The 19,702-nt window shown below is 49.8% G+C and overlaps 1 protein-coding gene across 4 annotated transcripts in view; it reads left to right on the top strand.

Moving 5' to 3' along the window:
- XPO5 (exportin 5) overlaps positions 1–19,702 on the top strand; it is a 37,903-nt gene that overhangs the window by 10,969 nt on the left and 7,232 nt on the right. For 3 of the 4 annotated variants that reach the window (XM_077813569.1, XM_077813570.1, XM_077813572.1), the window contains exons 12-26: positions 243–368; positions 624–714; positions 1,327–1,455; positions 2,217–2,332; positions 3,286–3,441; positions 4,189–4,230; positions 4,874–4,963; positions 6,547–6,746; positions 7,601–7,700; positions 8,734–8,915; positions 14,757–14,857; positions 16,500–16,596; positions 17,119–17,255; positions 18,097–18,194; positions 19,049–19,095. In XM_077813569.1, the coding sequence (XP_077669695.1) occupies positions 243–368; positions 624–714; positions 1,327–1,455; positions 2,217–2,332; positions 3,286–3,441; positions 4,189–4,230; positions 4,874–4,963; positions 6,547–6,746; positions 7,601–7,700; positions 8,734–8,915; positions 14,757–14,857; positions 16,500–16,596; positions 17,119–17,255; positions 18,097–18,194; positions 19,049–19,095 (1,712 nt within the window). Of the gene's footprint in view, positions 1–242; positions 369–623; positions 715–1,326; positions 1,456–2,216; positions 2,333–3,285; positions 3,442–4,188; positions 4,231–4,873; positions 4,964–6,546; positions 6,747–7,600; positions 7,701–7,844; positions 7,913–8,733; positions 8,916–14,756; positions 14,858–16,499; positions 16,597–17,118; positions 17,256–18,096; positions 18,195–19,048; positions 19,096–19,702 lie in introns of all 4 variants that reach the window. The other variant, XM_077813571.1, reaches the window with a different exon arrangement.

Raw genomic sequence — 19,702 nt, 5'->3', positions numbered from 1 at the left:
GCCCACACAGCATGGAGAGCACAGATTTCAGAGACTGGAGCAAACCCTGGTATTTGCTTGGTGGGAGACTCTTTCCCATTTGCCAGAGTAGCTTGGCAGTTTTGTCTGGGTCTGGAAAGTGTGTGGCCTGGATTGGGGAGTCATTGTAGCTTGCCATTCCCCTTTTAGCACAAAGGTTCAAACTTCTGCACCAGAGAGTACAACCCTATTGAAACTTCTGTTCTTTCTTCTTTTCCCCTCAGTTCCTGCGATCTTCCACTCAGATCACCTGGGGAGCCCTCTTTCGACATGAAATCTTGTCCCGTGAACCTCTGCTGTTGGCTATGATCCCAAAGTACCTTCGTGCATCTATGACTAACCTAGTGAAGGTATGGAGGAGCTCTGCTCTGCTGGGTGTGAGCTGGTGGTGCCTCAGCGAATGTTTCATAGTGGTAACAGTGGAGATGCTGGGTTTTTGACACAGCAGTGTAGAGCATCATCTCTGGGCTGCAGGGTATCAGTCCTGGTCTGAAGATTACAGTTCTTCCGCTCTTCCCCTAGTGTGAGTCCCCTTGGAGCTGGTGCTCAGGCAGAGGTGGGTGATTGCTCCACTCGCTCCCTCACCACGTCCCTTCTGTTTCCAGGTGGGCTTCCCCTCTAAAACAGACAGCCCCAGTTGTGAATACTCTCGCTTTGACTTCGACAGTGATGAGGACTTCAATGCCTTCTTCAACTGTAAGTCATCCGGGGGCCTCCCAGCAGGGCCTGCTACCTCTGTTTGAAGTTTGCAGTCTTCCCCTCGCTCTCACAGGGCTGGGGTTCCTGGCCTAGCTTAGTGCCCACCCTCTCAGCTCAGTAATGAGCTTCAGTTGCTCACATTGCTGCTCCAGGTCTTCCCACTTGCCTTGTGCCTGGTGAACTTCTTGGCATTCTCCTGTGGCAGCCCAGGCATTCAATTCTGTTTCCTCTTGGCCATCAGGTGGCAACTAAGGTTTGCTGAGCCTGCATCACTCAGTGTCTGAGGCATGTGCTTCCTCAGTCAGTTATCCGGGGGGAATGAAACTCACTGTACCCCAGGACTTGAACAGGAGCCAGGCCTGGGGGCAAGGATCCTGAAAAGGGGGCTTAGCTAAAGAATTTAATCTTATTTCCCAAAGCAAAGCTGGAAGGCTCCCATGCTGTACTACAAGCTGGTCTACTACCAGGTATTTGAGCTCGCTGTGCAGAACTCTACTGCCAAAGTAGCAGCCACAGATGTTCCCAGCTGTGGAAAAGTGAAGAGCGACACTGAAGGGGAGCCATTTCCAATATCTGAACCTGACTCCTCAAATCCAATTCCCTTGGCAGCTTTCCGTGCCCAGCAGGGAGAAGTCATGAGGATGGCGTGTCGCCTGGACCCAAGGACTGGCTTCCAGATGGCTGGGGAGTGGCTGAAGTACCAGCTGGCAGCTCCTGTGGATATTGGACCCATGAACTGTAAGTTGCCTGAAGAGCAGGAGAGACAAGAGGCTCAGCCTCCCCCTGGAGCCCCAAACAAGCTTCTGTGTGTGTCTTTTGAAGCCACACCTCTTAAAATCAACTAGGTTTCCAGGGTCTCTGCAGGAAAAATCCCTCACTGCCTACTTAAGCAGCCACTGGTCGAGAGTCTTTGACTGACAGGAAAGCTCCTTCCTTCCCCCAGTTCCTCTCACTTGTATCTTTCCCATGAAAACAATTTCAAAGTGAGAGGCCAGACTTGACTGGATATGTCCTTCCTGTAAAATGCAGCCAATCTCTGTCCTGAGAAATCCAAACATATCTGCCTCGCAAAGGCATCTGTCACAAAGGCATCTGTCCACACAGGCCACTTGCTCCCTTTAAAATCCCATTTAAGTGAGACCCTTCCTTTGTTTTCCCTTCTGCTGTGGTTTGTTGGAATCACTTCCTCTGATATCTCAGGGATGTTTGTGATCCAGGAGCCTCCACCTCGATGACAAAGCAAACAGCCTTTGAGCACCATTTAGAACCTACCTCCCATGCTTGCCTGCTGAAACCTTCTCCCTAGTGGCAAAGGGAATAGAGGGAAAGGATAGGAGCACTCATGAGTGGGTGGTTCAGATGTCCAGCAAGATTTCCCTGAGTGTGGGACTTCGCAGAGGACTTTCCAAGCTGGCATTGTGCTTGGGAGGAAAGGGGAAGCTAGACATCTCCAGTGTCACAAGTGCTCCAATCTTCTCTTCTCTTCTCTCCACTCACAGCTAAGACTGGGGAAGGTCTCTGCTCCATCTTCTCGCCTTCCTTTGTACAGTGGGATGCTATGACCTTCTTCTCAGAAAGTGTCATCAGCCAGATGTTCCGGACCCTGGATAAGGAAGTACATACCCTCTAACTGCTGTTTGCGTGGTTTCTGTGTTTCGGGTTGACATGGGAGGTTGCTGACTGTGTTGCTTTTCAGATAATATTTCCCAAAAATGCTAGCTTCCAGCAGCAAAATACAATAGTGCTGAAACTCCAGCTGTCAGAGGAGGTCGTAGTTGCATTGGGGAGTGGTGATCTTTTTGGTAGGTAGGGCCAGTTCCACTGTGGGCTTTGAACGCCAGAAAAGTGCTTTGGATTTGGACACTATTCAGTGAGGAGCCAGTGCAGTGATTAGGGTCCCAGGTGATCTCTTCAGAGCAGCCTGTATAGTTGGGAGAAAGAGTCTGTTTTAAGTGGTAGCTCTCTGGTTTTGTTGTTCAAATCAGCTTGTGTTTTTTGAGGCAAACTTGCACACACAGTGGAAGAGAGAAGTGAACAGCAAAAGATGAGAAAAATGCAGCTTCTCTCTGCCATTTGCAGTGCATTAGCTGGAAAAACACAAGCGCAGTGCACTGTCTTTATTTGCCAGTTAGGGTCTGGCCAGTTTTTAATCAGGATTGGGCTGCTTGGGCATGCCATTCTGGTCACAGCAAAGAATTGCAAGGGTTGTTTTGTGCTGGCTGGTTAACCCTGAGACTTGTTAGCCAGCAGGCAAAAGGAGAGCTAGGGAAGAGGTGGGAGGAAGTGGACACCCTAGACAGGCAGTAAGAGTTGGAACCTCCGGTTGTTTCCAGACATCTGTAGAGACGGTGATGCTGTCTGGTCCCTCTTTCTTGCAACAGTAATTGCGCATAAGTTAAAATGAGCTTTGCCACTTTTAACCCACTTTGGGAAGACTTCACCCAAGGGTGCTATTCAGCACAGCAACTCCCTGGCCAGGCTCTGGGAGGAGACATTGGAGAGTTGGTTATATTTCGCATCTCTGACTGTTGCTTCCTTTCCTTTCCCCCTCCCCTTTTATTCTTGCAGGAGATCCCAGTGAATGATGGCATAGAGCTGCTGCAGCTTGTCCTGAACTTTGAAACAAAGGATCCTCTCATCTTGTCCTGTGTGCTCACCAATGTCTCTGCACTCTTCCCGTTTGTCACCTATAGGCCAGAGTATCTACCCCAAGTCCTCTCCAAGGTAGGTGTTCTGTAGGCCAGTGGTTCTCAACCAAGGGTATATGTACTCCTGGGAGCATGCAGAGATCTTCCAGGAGGTACATCAACTCATTTACATATTTGCCTAGTTTTCCAACAGGCTACATAAAAAGTACTCGCAAAGTCAGTACAAACTAAAATTTCATACAGACAAAATGAGAAAGTAAGCAATTTTTCGGTTATAGTGTGCTGAGACACTTTTGTGTTTTTATGTTTTGTAAGCAAGTAGTTTTTAAATTAGGTGAAACTTCGGGATACGCAAGACAAATCAGACGCCTGAAGTGGGTATGGTAGTCTGGAAAGGTTGAGAACCACTGTTGTAGACTACTCTTTGATCAGATAGCCTCTGAGTGGAGTATTAGTACCACATGGCCCTTACATATTTTAACTAATCCTCATGAGACCCCGAGGAGAGGAATTATCCCTCCTGTTAGAAGTGGGATTAAAACTGAGGCAGTGAAGTGACTTGTCCAAAGACAGAGAATCAGTGGAGGAGTCAGATAACCTGGATTTTGTGATTTCCAGTCCTGGACTTCAACCACTAAATGACACACTCTGTCTCAATAAAAGCTTTATCTTATATCATGGCCTTGGTGCACTGGGAACTCATACCCTTCCTGAATAAAGGGGTTTCTGCTGGCTTGGTGAAGTCACACCAATATCCTGTGCCTAGTGTTCCAGAATGAATGCCAGATATTGATGAGTGACTGACTTTTCCTTTGTCCCACAGCTATTCACTGCCGTCACTTTTGAAGTTATAGAAGAGAGTAAGGTAAGTCCATACTCCTTGGGCACAATATGCTATAGGACTTGCATCAGGTGTGCCCTATTTGAGAAGCATATTGATGCCTGAGACAAGGTCTGAAGTGCGCTGCAACTAACTTCTCAGTCGGATCTGTCCTTGACGAGGGGATACCTAGACACTTAAATCCCTTCTTCGCAGTCTTAGCCAATAAGCCTTGGCTGGTGGAAGCTTGGGAGTCATTTAGGGTGAAATTCACCCCCAAGAATCAGTCCAGGATATAGCCATTTGGGTATTTGTGCAGCCGACCTCTACTTGGGAGTGACTTTCACTCACTAGCCACCACGCGTACCCTTCAGTGGTTGGCCCGTGTGTGGCTGTGGTTGGTGTTGGTATGGCTGCTACCCCTGGGTGCATGCTGGGAACCGTAATGCAGTAGATGAAAATCAGTTGCATTCTCATCCCAGGAGTTGAATTGGAGCCCAGAGGCTGGGGCTTCCAGCGACTCCTCTGGGAACTGGCATTAACTGAACTCTTGGAATGCACGAATGGAAGTGTCAGTTTCCCCTGGTCTCCACAGCCCAGAAAATTACATTAATGGATTTGGCTAATGGGGAGGCCTTGGGTCTGTCTGGGTTTTGTAGCTTGACCCTGAATTTTGTTGTTGGTCCAGGCCCCAAGAACTCGGGCAGTGAAGAATGTAAGAAGACATGCATGCTCCTCGATCATAAAGATGTGTCGGGACTACCCTCAGCTTGTCCTGGTATGTATATGTACCTCTCTTCCAGGGCACCACTGCCCCATCTTCAGCTGTATTTCTGGGGATGGGGGATCTTCAGTTCCTCTGCCTCAATCCATTTTTTTTTTTTTCCAGGGAGACTCTCCCTATTTTGACTCGAATGGGACTGTAAAGCAGAGTGTGTTCTGCTGCACAGAAAGTCAGCCGACTTCTTCTCTTTCTCAACACTAGAGTGATACTGACTTGTTTTTTGTTTTTAAATATATTGCAGTAGCACCTAGAGGCCCTGATCAGGACCTGGACCCTGTTGTACTGGGCCCACTAAAGATATAGAGCAAGGCACAGACCCTGCCCCACAATTTACGATCCAAGATGCTGATCAACATCTGAAGTGGGGAAAGGGAGTATTCAAGTCTCTAACCATTTTATAGGCACATTTGTTATATTTTATTTATTGTAATATCAGTTGTGCCCTTAGTTGAAGCCATTAGCTCTGGCTGATCTCTTAGATTTTGCATCAGAAGTGGGTCAGGAGAAGGGACGTGAAGGAGCTGGGGAGGATATTGGCTTTCTGGATCAGTCCAGGGGGAGTAAAAGAGAATATAAATACTGGTTGCTCTTTCTGCTTGATCCCACCAGATCAGACTCTTCTACTAGCTTTGCTGAACCAGGAAGCCTGCAAACTCTGTTTGGGCTCTTGGCTCCAGCAGCACTGGTATTTGATTGGTAGGGGACCAGGGGAGCTGTAGTTAGAGGAGCATTGTATTGTCAACCTGTTTAAGGAAGGGAACTGTTGAGGCCTGAAGGATAATGGATGGCATTCTGCTCCTCTTGAGGATCCCTTCGGTTGCTGGAGGCGTAGCAGCTGCCACTCACTTTGTGGCTACAGATTAGTCTCTATGTTGTGGCAAAACACAAGCTGGTGCTTTGAAGGTGCTAATTGGGGTCGTTTAGGATTCCAGCTTGTATTTCAGTACAGCTGCCAAGAAAGAGTGGGTTTGTCATCATCCATCCCAAAGGTAGCGAACGCTCCTTGATGCTTGTACAAGCTTCTATGCTTGTTCCTTGACGCTTGACTTACGAGTAGAGTAGGCAAGCGAAAACTGAACCACTGCAGTGAGGATAGACCATTAGCTTGGACAATCAGGTTTTCTTGGTTAGACTCACAAGGGTGGGAGTGGAGAGATGTAAAGTCCTGAACTCTGAAATTTGAGTGCCTAGAGACCAGCTCACTTCCTTGCCATCCATGAAAGACTAGAGCAATTTGGGGTTTAGACCACGCTGTGATGGTGCAGCTGGCTGAGGCAGCAGCGTCTACCCTGATCTCAAACATTATTTGCCATGAACAGTGGAGATCATTGGAGTATCTAGGGGGAGGAAGGAAGATAGAGGAGCAGGGTAGAAACAAGGCTTTGCCAGCCTTAAGGAAGAGGCTGGAAAGATCAGGGTAAGGGAAGATCAGAACACGCCCTACTCATCCAGCTATTTCCTGCATCTTGTGTGTGGGAATACAGTACATACCAGTCTGTCTCTTCCCCTGAAAAGTGAGTGCAGCATCCCCAGTCAGGTGGGTGAGTGACAATGTCCTGCTTGGGTCTTTGTTCCAGCCTAACTTTGAGATGCTGTATAACCACGTGAAGCAACTGTTGTCCAATGAGCTGCTCCTGACGCAGATGGAGAAGTGCGCTCTCATGGAGGCCCTGGTCCTCATCAGCAACCAATTCAAGGACTACCAGCGGCAGAAGGTTTTCCTGGAGGAGCTCATGTCTCCTGTTGCCAACCTGTGGCTCTCTGAAGAGATGCAGAGGTACTGGGTCCACATTAACCATTCCTGAGCTAGAGCTGAAGATGGTGCAGAGATTCCAGGGGCTAGTATGTGCCTCCCTCTAGAGAATGTGTGCAGCAGAGGAGCATCGCTTTGTGCCTCCTGTGTTTGCTAGCCACAAGCCCTCTGCACTCTTAAGAAATTTGGCCATGCTTTGAGTCCCTGCTAATAGCCCAGGAGATGGAAAAGCTTCTTGGTGTGGAGTATATCTAAACAGCACATGCTGGGAAGGGGTATGGGGCCACAGCACTCTCCAAACCTCTGACAAAAAGGGGAGTCAAAATATCCCCTTCGCTGACCTCCTGGAGAAGCCATGTGTGCAGAGCTGCTGTCCTCTGCCAACACATGGGAAAGCTGCCACGCAGCAGCTAGAAGCAGAATTACTGAGCTTTGAAAGGTGCAAAAGGGCTTCTCTGGAATATTACTTAACTGAACTGAAAGAGGTGCTGGGCTGTAGGTGGACTGTGCATGGGGATATTCGGAGAGCGGTTTGTTGGCTTGTTTCTGCAATTCTGGGCCAAGTCAGCAGAGCTCGATGCGGAGAAGCAGACTACAGCTCAGCCTGTTTCACCAGCCTGGCTTGATCTTGGGTCACTTGGCATTGATGAGGCCTTGTGTACAATGAGGGGGTCAGTTTCATTAAACTGAAAGGGGAAGCTAAGCACAATTGTTGAGGGCGGTCACCTTGAGTTCACCTTTAAGATGAATTGACTGACTGTGGTGAATAGGACTTTTGACTATCTGTGCTGGGACAGCATTTATCACAGATGCCAGACTCTGCTTAAAGGTCCTCAGTGCTTTTGATAATCCCAGGCTTGCTCGTTTCTGCCCCTCAGAGTCCTATCAGATCCTGAAGCTTTCATCTCCTACGTGGGTGCTGACAACAAAATCACTGATCCCGTTTTGGAAGATCCCAGTGGCCTGAACCGATCTAGAGTGAGTATCCATTACCTGGGGAGGCTCGGTCTTTGGGGAGTGGCAAGTAATTCCTCTGCCTTCTACACATGCTCACCTATTCTGCCTCTTGAATAGGGCCTTGTGCAAGACCTGTCCTAAGCATGCGCCTTTTGTTGAACCCAGATCACTACGTCGTTCATACTGCAGAATGGCGGATGGCTTCTGACTCTAGCTCAGTGGACATGGGTCACGTAAGAGAAGCAGGATCATGTCTCCCGTTCCCCCATCCCTGTGTGGTATATAGAATCCTGTAACCCTGCAAGGCAGGAGTCTTGCTGTATTCCTCATGCGGTAGTTCACAAGCCTTTGTGCCTGGTATAGCTCAGGCTCTTTTTGGAGCAGTCTGTTTTGTGGATGCAGCTGGGTTAAGGCCGGATGTTTTGGGTAATGTGGTGCAGTGAATTGCGATTCCCAAGTGAAGCATTCTGGAAAGCGTGAGACTAAGGCTGCGTTGCGTGGCGTGGCGTGTAACTCAAATACTCACCAGGACCTGTTGTTGTATGAGAGGCTAGCTGCAGGATGTCTTCGCTGCAAACTGGAAGTTGCTGTCTTCAGGGTTTGGTGGATGTGGAAATGCCGATGGTAGGACTCTGCTTGTGACAGACACTAATGCGGTTTTAGGCAGTTGCAGGAATGTGGAGTTTCTGGTCAGTCCATGATGTGTGCAGGGAAATGAGACAGTGATGACTTCAATGTTTCCTTTTAGAGGGTGCCCCACGTGGTCATTCGGACTCGGCGAGACCTTCTGCATTGACACTGTGTGTCTAGTAATAAGCTCCTGTGCCATTCCTGCATGTCAAGGGGTTCTTGCAAACTCTGGAAGGTATCAGAATAGTGTGAGGGATCTTCTCATGCGCACGTTCCCCCGAGGCAGCCCCGCCCTCTGGGTTGGGCAAGTGGAGTGCCATCCCAGGAGAAGGGCCAGGGGGAGAGGGTTCTCTCTGGCCTTCTGTTGCTTTTGCTTGCACCCTTGCTAAGAAGAGTTCTCTCCATGTCTTTTGTTTTGCTGTAGATAAGCTTTTGCGTGTACACCATTCTGGGAGTTGTGAAACGGGCTCGTTGGCCCACTACCCTGGAAGAGGCTAAGGCCGGAGGATTTGTGATCGGGTGCATGCCCAGCGGCAATCCGATCTACCGTAACCCCTGCACTGAGCAGGTCCTGAAACTTCTCGACAACTTGCTCGCTCTCATAAGGTGGGTCGAGTTGACGTGACACCAGTTATGCTGACTAAACAGTCTCTGGAAGTGAACCTGCAATGTATGTTGTGTTCTCTGAGCGTGTTCTCCCATTGAAGCCAACGGGAGCACAGGCTTGGGCACCTGCACCAGTGCTGTTCCCGACTGTTCTCAGTGGGGAATGGAACTGGGGAAGTGAGCCTTCTCCGCACGCACAGCCCTGGCCCATGAGATTCCATTAAAGCCAATGGGAGCTCAAGCTGGGGTTGCCTCCCCCACCTCCACTTTCACCTGGGAATGTGTCCAACCTAAAGCTGCCTCCCTGACTAACCAAGTATTTCTCAACTAACATCTCTGCTCTGCCTTCAGCCCCCACCAGGCCACCTCTCCAGTCACCACCAGAGCAGGGCCTGCTGTCCTGGCGTCCAGTGGGAGTTTGCTTTAGTCTCGCTTCAGTACTAAGTTGAGCGTCTTTGATCTGGCTGCCTGAAGCGTGATCTGCCATTGAAACCAATGGGGGCTCATGCTAGGGCTCTTTCTGTGCCTTGCAGTGCCTCCTCTCGGTGTACCCGCTGGGAGTCTGCATCGTGTGTCTGCAGCTTAGCCAGGGTGGAGGTGAGACAAAGGTGGTTCAGGTTGGGTGGGAGGAGGAGTTCTGGATTGTGCCGTTCCCTCACCCGGTGATGCAGTGTTAGGAGAGTAACAGCTCTCTGAGCTACCCCTTGGTGGATTCTCTGTGACTGCCGATAGGGAAGCATTGCTAGGCTTGGGGCTGGCTCTCAACCTCGCGCTGGCCAGTGATGAGTGTAGTATATGAGGCTGTTACCCCCCTTCTGGAGCTGGGTGGCAGGTGGGAACAGTGTTTAATCGCTACATAGCTTTTCAGCACTCAGCTCTATGGGGATGAGGCCCATGTAGGGCACTGTCTAGCCAGGTTCTTAAAATATGAGTCACTGACCAAATCAGGACAGTGCTGCTGTAGTTGTGAAGAGCAGGGAGGGGTAAGTGTATAGTCTTGGCCCACTCAAGCAAATTCCTCTTTACAAGGTGTAGGCTGAGCACTTTAGCCCATTGTCAGTGTTGAGCTATCCGGTTGCTATTGATGCAGCAGGGATGAGATTTGCCCTTTACTCGTGAAGGTGGAAGATCCCATGCGTCAGTTCTCTTTGCAGGTTGTGAGCTCTCTGGGCAGACAGTCTCATGCAGAGTTTCCTGGGTGGTGAGCACTTCATCAGTGTATGTTTATATGGCATCATGTCTCTGAAATCCACCAAACCAGTGTCCAAGTGAGCATTCCCACTCCTTGAAGCAGGCTGATGGCCGAGGCTGAGTGAGCTGTTTGCCTTTACAGTCATTGCACTGCCAGTACCAGGCTAGTACTTAGTAAAGGCTTTAGGATACATAGAATCATAGAATATCAGGGTTGGAAGGGACCTCAGGAGGTCATCTAGTCCAACCCCCTGCTCAAAGCAGGACCAATCCCCAATTTTTGCCCTGATCCCTAAATGGCCCCCTCAAGGATTGAACTCACAACCCTGGATTTAGCAGGCCAGTGCTCAAACCACTGAGCTATCCCTCCCCCCAAGGAGGACCTGTGTGACAAGCCTAGGAAACTAAATTCCACCCTTGTATGTCAGTAAACTCCCATTGTACTGGTTCTAAAGAAGCAGAAGCTCCAGTATTTGCTCTGTTGCTAGTGCTCCTTCTCCAGTGCTGTGGAAGTGGCTCCGCTGCTGTTTTCTGTGGGGATGCACCAGCGTTCCCATTAAGACTTTTCTGCCCCATACTGATGGAACCACTGGGGCATGGTTTTAGGCATGTCTGAGAAGTAGATTGTAGCGTATTGCAGTGGCTTGCACTTGATCCTCAAAGGCACCCTCCCTTTCCCAATGGAGTTCTCGAGGCTGGTGCTGCACCTGGAAGAACTGAATGGTTGAGATTTTGAAAGTGACCAGCCTCCTGCCTTTTACCTTACTTTGCTGAGCACGGGAGGTGAGGTCCAACTCTGTATGGCTGCCCCAGTCTGCAGGATGCAGGGATTTCTCTGTGGTCGCTCTAGATTTGCAAAATTACACATAAGCAGCATTGGAGCTGCCAGGAAAGGGTAGAGCTTGTGTTGTGCTTCTCTCTGGAGTTGTTTCTGCTCTCCCAGTGTATATGTCCCCTGCACTTGTCTCCTAGGGTACCTGTTAATGTGGATGTCACGAGGGGCTGTGAGGTCTGGAAAAGACTGTGAGGGGAGTTACAGTGTAAAGGCAAAGCGTGGCTGCCTGGAGTGGTAATTGCAGGATCAGGACAATAGCTGCCTTATTGTTGGGATCGATCATTGCTCATAGCACTGTGCCAATAGGCCAACTACCTGGGAGAATCAGCCAGCTTCTGCATGGTTAATGTGCCACTGAGGAGAAGGAGCTTATGGTAGGAGCTGGGAACTCTTGCAGGATGGATTGGCTGACTTGAGAGTGACTGGATCAGTAGGAGGCAGCCACATAAATTCTCCTGAGCAGTTGAGTTGAACTGTAAGTAAAGAAGCCTCTTCGAAGCAGGACTGTTCTCCAGTGTAAATGGTTGTGTTTACTCCTCTCTGGGTGTCTTGTCTCATCCTTTGTGCCATGTATGAGAGTAGATAGAGGCTGTGAAAACACACAGTAGTCACAAGGTCTGTGCTAAGGTAAGTAGTATGTGGAAAAGGTCCTCAGTCTTGGCCATGCCTTTAGGGAGATGGCCAGTGAGCTGATACGGTAAATAGGTAACTCCTCTGAGGCAGTCCGCGTGCATGTTGAGGGGCATAGATAATGTAATGTAACCTCAGCTGGCCAGTTCTTTTATGCCTGACCTAACTTGCCTTTCGCTGTTTTGGTGGTTGTGTGAATATTTGTTGAATGGGCTTGAAATTGCTCCATTAATTACTTGTCGCTTGCAGCTTGTTGGCCAATCATTTCCCTTATCCTCTGGTATTTTAGTTTATCCAGCTGCTTTTGGCTTCTGGTTATCTTTATTTCCTGCCTGGATTTGAGCCTGAATAACGGTGCCCCCGGCCTTGGACATGATCTCTGCCTCTGGAGAAAGGGGAGTTTCCTGGAGTCAGCAGCTGCACAGACTGACTCACCCAGCATCTTCTATGCCTGGGATCTGTTCCTGTTGCATTAGAAACAAGCTTATCGTGTGCCCTGCACAGCCACAGGGCTCTTTCTGAATCCATCTTGACAAGATACTGCTTTTATACAGCATCCGTGTCCTTGGTGGATCAAGTGTACAGATATATATTGTATGCTCTGGGGAACTCCCTTTTTTTCCAATATGGGAGGCTCTGAAAGGCCAATCCTATGGCCCAGAAGATTTAGTCTCAGCACAGGAGACACTGCCTGCCTGTTGAGCAGAGCTCTAACTGTTTCTCTGAAAACACAGCCCCCGTGCCCTGCCATATCCTTTCCTTGGGTCTTTCCTGTATTATAAATACATCTATTAGGAATGTCCTTTTTATGTTTTTTCTTTGGTGATGAATTCCCCAAAGGCCTCTTTGCCCTCTCGATTATGCTCATGGGTCACATTTTGATCTTGTCGTACGCAGTGGCTGAATTCTACCATACACGGTGGCTGTGCTTTCATGAGGAGCAGCAGATCAGCCCCTCATGTAACCTGTTACTGCTGTAGCTTTGCTGAGCCATTAGCCAGGGGAGATTGACCTTTATCTGACTGAGCATCTGCTCGTGCCTCTGCCTGTGATATAGCAGAGGTCACACAAGATAATTTTTGTGATCCCTTCTGACATTAAACTCTATGGCTCATGCAACTCTACTACCAATTTAAGAAAATGTTCTAAGATAGGACCCAAGACAGAGGCCTGCGAGATGTGATACTCTGATCCTCACCGGACTGTCCAGACAACCTCTTTGGTCAGCATAATCTTCCAAACCCACCCTGCTGCAGGACTAACCACCAGCTCCATAATCCTGAGTTTGGAATGCAATATGGCTTAGTCAGCATCCAACCACGTCCCTTTGCTCCAGCTATTATTAGCATGAAACAGGCTGGAGAGACATACGAGGTGACTGTTTAAAGATGATGAAGCTCCTTTGGCTGGTTGTGCCACATAGCACTGCGTAAGTGGTTCTGTGTAAGCCTCCGATAGGGGTATGTAGCACTCTCTGAGCCTGTAAGGCAGCATTTTCCAAATTTGTTTTTGAAAGCTGAACCCTTGTCTATAATTTGCAGCAAGCGCTGGTGTAAATCTCCCCCACAGTAGTCTGCCACACGCCAAATGTCTGAGCGGCCTCTGCTTAGCAGTAAAAGTTCTGTGGTGCACTTTGGTCTGTTCCCATTTCAAACTGGGTTAGATCAAAGCACACCAGGGAACTTTTAGTGCATGGCAGGGGGGACCACATGGGTAATTAGTGTGCAGGGGGCTACTGCAGGGTAGATTTACACCTCAGCTTGTCATGGACTAGCTGTTCATGTAGACAAGCCCGGAGTCCCCTTTCAGGGAAGTAAAGCCAGTCATGACCTCCTTTCTGCCCCACTGTGTGGTGTTAAAAGCCTACCCAAAATGAATGGTCCGTCAGAGTAGATTGTTTAGACCTTCATGTACTTGCTCTGTTCCCTTATATGCCTTGAACAGTGAAATAGTTAATAATGGTTACAACTAAAATATCATCACTGGCATCTGTGTTAGCACTCATTGAACTGAATGGGATAGTTCACACCTCAGAGCTGTTTGTTTCAGGCTCTCTGCAAACTCAGGCAGAGATTGCTGCATCTTTTGTACTTGGGTCATCTCTTTGAAGGTTTTCTTCATGACGATAGCAGCTAGAGACTTATTTAAACAAAAAAAAGAAAGCTGAGACTCTGAAGAACAATTGAGGCTTGTCTGTGCCCCCTGCCCCCAGCTAGTCCTTCACGCCCCCCAGGGGAGCGCACACCCCACTTTGGGAAACGCTGCTCTAGGGGGAGATACTGAGTTGCCCTTGATCACCTCTAGCAGCAGGTACAATGGCATTGCAGTTTTGGAGGAGGCTGTTGGGCCGTTTGGCTGCAGGATTTATGCTGTGTGCAGCTGTCGACGCCCAGAGTGGAGGTCTGAGGTCTCAAAGGAGAGAGGTAGGTGAGAGAGACACCCCCTGCTGAGACAAGCTCTGAGAGTCACTACTCTGACTAGTGAGGGACCCTTTTTGGCCTGGATGGCAAAGAACCACCCACCCTTGGCTGAATTGGGATCCATCACAGAGAGGTGACAGTGAGTGGCTATCTCCTGGTTATGCAGAACTCTTCCCTGCCGGATGCATTGTCCAGGGGGCATATGTCTCTGCCACACTGCCACTTGTAACATGTGTATATTAGGCTGTTGTGCTCCCTAGAGTTCCTCCAGTGCCGCCTGCCACTCTGGGGACTGTGACCCATCCCTGAGGTGCAGCGTGTGTATTTCGGAGCTGGGACAGCCTCTCCCTCTGCTGGGCCATTGGGTGCAGAAGATCTTGCTGGAAACAGAATTCATGTCTGTGGGGTTTTTAAATATATTCTCTGGCCGCGCTGGCCAAGCTAATGAGCTGTTGCCAGTGTCGACTGGAGAATTGTTGGGAGTCTTTGCTGCTAGCGCTCGAAAAGGGTGGGGTGAACGGGTGGGGAATGTGAGGGGGCAGCTGGGAACTCCAGGACAGAAGGTGGAGTCTCTCCATGTCTCTGGAGTGTGAGCTTCCCTGATGTTTTCCCAGGTGGAGAAGGGGGATCCCATGCACAAGTGCTTGGTCTCACCTTCCTCAGCCACAGAGGAGCTGTTGACAGGCTGAAGGTGGAGGATTCCATTGCAAAGCAGCAAAGGGGCTTGACTTGCATGAATATAAACTACTTTTCCTTCTCTTTCAGGACCCACAACAATCTCTACATGCCAGAGATGGTGGCTAAGCTGGGGGAAACATTCGCAAAGGCTTTAGATATGCTGGAAGTGGAGAAGAATGCCATCCTAGGTAAAGACAGCCAGCTCATTTTCATCTGAATCAACCTTCCTACCCAGTTCACCGGCAGGAAGTGGTAGCACAAACCCCCATCTTCCTATCTCGGCTGGGGGGGCATTACAGCTTCCTGGCAGTTCATTCCCAAAAGAGGGACTGAGCTACTCATGTGTGTCTGTCTGTCAGCTGCATTAATGTTTCCATGTATACACATTTGGATCTGTGTGCTCCCATAACTAGATCATTGTTCCACAGTAACACTGCCTGCCATAGGAGCAGAAATCTGCCATCTCGGCATCCTCAGTAGAAATCTGGCCCCTGCCATTTGCCTTTAGTCATTATAAGCAAGGCCCTATCAAATTCACAGCCATGAAAAACGCGTCACAGACCGTGAAATCTGGCCTTTTGTGTGCTTTTACTCTATACTATACAGATTTCATGGGGGAGACCAGCAATTCTCAAATTGAGGATCCTGACCCAAAGGGAGTTGCAGGGGGATCACAAGGTTATTTTAGGGGGGAATCGTGGTATTTCCACTCTTACTTCTGCACTGCCTTCAGAGCTGGGCGGCTGGAGAGAAGCAGCTGTTGGCTGGGTGCCCAGCTCTGAAGGCAGTGCCCCGCCAGCAGCAGCGCAGAAGTAAGGGTAACAGTAATGCAACCCTCCCCTACAATAGCCTTGCAACCCTCCCACCCCAACAAGTCTTTTTTGGGTCAGGACCCCTACAATTACAATACCGCTAAATTTCAGATTTAAATAGCTGAAATCATGAAATTTACTGTTTTAAAAAACCTGTCAGTGTGAAATTGACCAAAATGGACTGTGAATTTGGTAGGGCCCGAATTATAAGTAGGTTTTCAGAACCTCATCCAACAGATTTGGGATGCATCAGGCATGTTAATATATGAAGTGTTCTGTGTAACCAGGGAAGGATGGCCCTGGGGTTAAGGCACTGGCCTGGAACTCGGGAGATCAGGGTTCAATTTTCGACTCTCTCACAAACTCACTGTGACCTCATCAAGTCACTTCATCTCCCTGTGCCTGTGCTCCCCATCTGTAAAACAGGGATAAGCCTTCCTCTCTTTAGGCTGGAAGCTCTTCAGGCAGGGACTGTCTCTTCCGAGGTGTTACAGCACCTAGGCCACTGGGGCCCTGCTGGAACTCTAGAGGCTACCATGGTGCTAACGACTTGCACCCAGTGAGTCTGGCCAGCCCCCAGGACAGCAGGTGACTATTAAAGAGCCCACAGGGGCTGTTGGAAGAGGGGTTGCAGAACTGGCAGGTTCTCTTCTGGCCTACTTTGAAAGGCTGGCCCTGTCAGCCTATCCAGAGCAGTGAAGAGGGGCTAACGGAGCTGTTGGAAGTTGCACACGCTTTTGCTGCATTTCCCTAAGCTTAGAGAGCTGCCACATGTATATAGTGGGTATGTCCAGTCAGCAATTGTCCAGATGTGGGGGTTCTGTTGGGTGTGTGGTATTGGTGTTGTAAATGGGCTGGCTGCCTCCTAGCCTCGCTGCTTGGTCCCACGTGATCGTGCTGAGCACCTCGCTCTGTGCTCTCCCAGCCACCAGGCCTGGCTTAATTGGGACTGCTGTGAAGGTGCTGTAGGATGGTTTGAGGTCTGTGGTTGATATATTCGATTTTCCTTTCTCTTCAGGCCTCCCTCAGCCTCTCCTGGAGCTTTATGACTCTCCTGTTTACAAAACCATCTTAGAAAGGATGCAGGGCTTCTTCTGTACCCTCTATGACAATTGGTAAGATCTCCCTCACACAGTCACTGATCAGCTGTAACCTGGAGTGTACCATCCTGGGGAGGGGGGATGGCATTCTGACCTCAGCTAGCAGACAGCTTTCCATGTGTGTGCACTATGTTTTTTTCTAATATCCAAGTGACCATGAGCAGTGATGTAACACAGAGCTCCTGTAACCCACCAAACATACCTGGTGTGCAGCTGCCAGATTAGCAACACAGGCTGGTGGGTCTCCTGATAACTCTTCCACTGTCAGCTTGTAATACCCTGACCTAGTTTGCTGCTTGTGTCCTATTTCAGGGTTAGTAACATCAGCACTTGGGAATGCTTGGTGCTTAGATACTTCAGGGATGGTCCCTCTGCACATTCCTGAGAGAGGTATCCCATAGTGAAACTTCCTGTGGGCTTTATGTAGCCACAAGGCAAACACATCTCCAGAGTGGAGCCCTTCCAGCCTTTGCTACCATGGGAGGCATCGCATCTGTTGTGCAGCTTAGCTCACTTATACCTGGCTTTTCATTGTAGTTTTCACATCCTGGGTAATGCCGGCCCGTCAATGCAGCAAGACTTCTACACTGTTGACGGCCTCGCCAGCCAGTTCCTCAACTCAGCCTTCGTTAACCTCAACAATATTCCCGACTACAGGCTGCGCCCCATGCTTCGTATCCTTTGGCTGTGGCCTGAAACCAGCCCAGCAACCACTACAGAATGTGGCAGAAGGCTCCCTTTCCAAAACTGCTCTGGCTTCACCGTCCCTCCCCCTCCTCTCCAAAGCTGAGCCAGTGGAGGGAGTAGGGAAGTTAGATCAAATTAAATAAATCCTGCCTCTGCCCCCCTTACATTGTGGCTAGGACTGTTCCACTCTGTTTAGTGGAGTGTGAGCAGGTGCACCTTGAAAGGCACTGCGAAAAGTGAAGTCAGCACAGATTACACGTGCAAAGAAGTTGCATTGCCCTGGGCAGCGGCAAGAAGGAGGGCCTCTCTGCCAACAAGTCCAACCTACAACAACCTTTGGGGGCTAGATTTCTCAGGAGGTTGGAAACCGGGTAATCTGGTGACTGGTTCCGACTGGCTGTGTGCAATGAGTGCTCAGTTCGGTTCCCAGGGCACAGCTGTCTACATTGCAAAACTGCAACACCACTTGGCACTAATTGTTCCCTTTCTGGGCAGTCTCAGTTGAACGGCCTTCACACGCTAAAAGTGGGGCCTCCAAGACCCAGGTCAGGGCTGCTGGGAAGGTGGGCTAGAGAAGCCTGCTGGGCCGCTCTGTGCAGTTCCTGCTCTGACTTCAAATGCTGGTACTGGTGTGAACGGTTCATTGGTGGTTGTCAGTCTGTTTCAGCTAAGAAGCAGAATGCATGGGGCTCTTCCAAGTATACGATGGAGCACTACACGCTGGGATCTGCAGTCTCCATGCTGTATGGTTGTCAGCTGTGTTGGTGCACTGCAGCCTGCCCTGGCATGAGACTTGAGCTGCATAACTTCCTTAACCAGCTCATGCAGGTGTGTTTGTGAAGCCCTTGGTTCTCTCCTGCCCCTCGGAGCACTACGAAACCCTTCTCTGTCCCATGCTCGGCCCACTCTTCACCTATCTACATGTGGTAAGAAACAGCTTTTTCAGCAGCCCTCCAGCCTCATCCTTAGCAGGGCTCCAACGCCCAATTACACAGGGAGCAGAGCCTAGAAATTTGACTTTGGCCACTTCAGTGTGTGGAGTCTGGATTCCAGATATCATCTTGCCCAGTTGCACCCGCTGTGCTGGTGTGTTAGAGTTCCTGGCTGTGAATTTCCAGGCTTGGGGATGTGAGCCCCCCTGTGGTCTTCAGTCATTTGAATCTCTGTAGCCCTAGGCCCTTGGTAAAGCTAGGTCTGCACTCCCTCCTTCTCCCTTTCCTGGTAGGTAGCTCTGTAATTCCTAGAGCGAGCACAGCTACACCAGCTTTCCAGCCATCACTAGGCCTGTGGTTCCCAAACAATGGGTTGTGCCCCAAGTGAGGTTGCTCCATCAGCAGATGGAGTTGTGGTAATCCCAAGTGTGCTACAAAATGGCGTCCCCTGAGCAAAAATGGCATCCTCCACACAGCATGCCCTCACATGTACACTCCATGCAAGATCTTGCTGTGTGGAAGCTGCCATTTTAAAATGGCATCCTTCATGCTGCCTGGAGTCGTGGGAAGCAATACATCTGCAAATGGGTTCATGCAGGGAAAAAGTCTGGGAACCGCTTCAGTAGGAGTTTTTGCTGGGCTCTTGCCCTGTTCAGGGGGTGGGGGAGCTTTGAGAGAGGTATATTTAAACTTCCTTTGAGTCAGACCAGGTTCGTCACAGAGCCATGTCTGGTGGCCAGGGTCCTGCCCTGTTGGCTCTGCGGTCTGGTGAATGGTGTTCAGAACTCTGTACAGCGTTTCTGGGATGGCTCCTTGAGGTTATTAAATCTTATCTGGTATTTTTGCAGAGACTGTCCCAGAAATGGCAGGTCATCAGCCAGCGGAGCATACTTTGGTAAGGGATGTGGACTGAAGGAGAGGCAAGGGGTGGGAACCACATCTTGGGATTCTCATCTGGTCTTTTGCCTCCAGCCGGCAGCACTGAGGAAGGGAGTAACCCTCCAATAGCAATATCTGTGAGCTCCGGAGGGTCGTGTCCAGCCCTCCTGATTGGGATGGGAGCACAAGAGACCACCCCCCGGCCCCAGAGAAAGGGAATCAAAATGGAGGTGGTGCTGCTGGGCCTAGGGGCTTGGACTCCTAGTCTGTGGGGGGTGTGAGCTGTTGAGCAGCTGCCTGAGGAGTGACTGTTCCCTCCAAGCCTGCAGCGCTGTAAGGGAAGATACCCTGAAAAGGGAGACACCACCCCTCTTGATGCTTCTCCGTGATGCTGAGTCTCTCAGTTCCACAGTCTCTCTCCCGTCCTCACTGGGAAGTGAAGATCTTGGTTACTCTTTGGTCATGGGAGAACTTGCTGCCCTCCACTCTTCTGTTAATCTGGGCTGTGATCCAGGTCAGAAGCCTGGCCAGCTGAGTCGTTTGCGCCATGTATATAGGCAAAGCTAGCATACTAAGGTGCTGCCTCCCTGGTCTCAAAGTGCTCCCCTAAACTTCCCACCATC

This window comes from Eretmochelys imbricata, chromosome 3 (assembly GCF_965152235.1).
Source record: "Eretmochelys imbricata isolate rEreImb1 chromosome 3, rEreImb1.hap1, whole genome shotgun sequence".
Lineage (NCBI taxonomy): Eukaryota > Metazoa > Chordata > Testudines > Cheloniidae > Eretmochelys > Eretmochelys imbricata.
The sequence above is the reverse complement of the archived record's forward strand: the minus strand, read 5'-3'. Positions and strand labels throughout refer to the sequence as shown.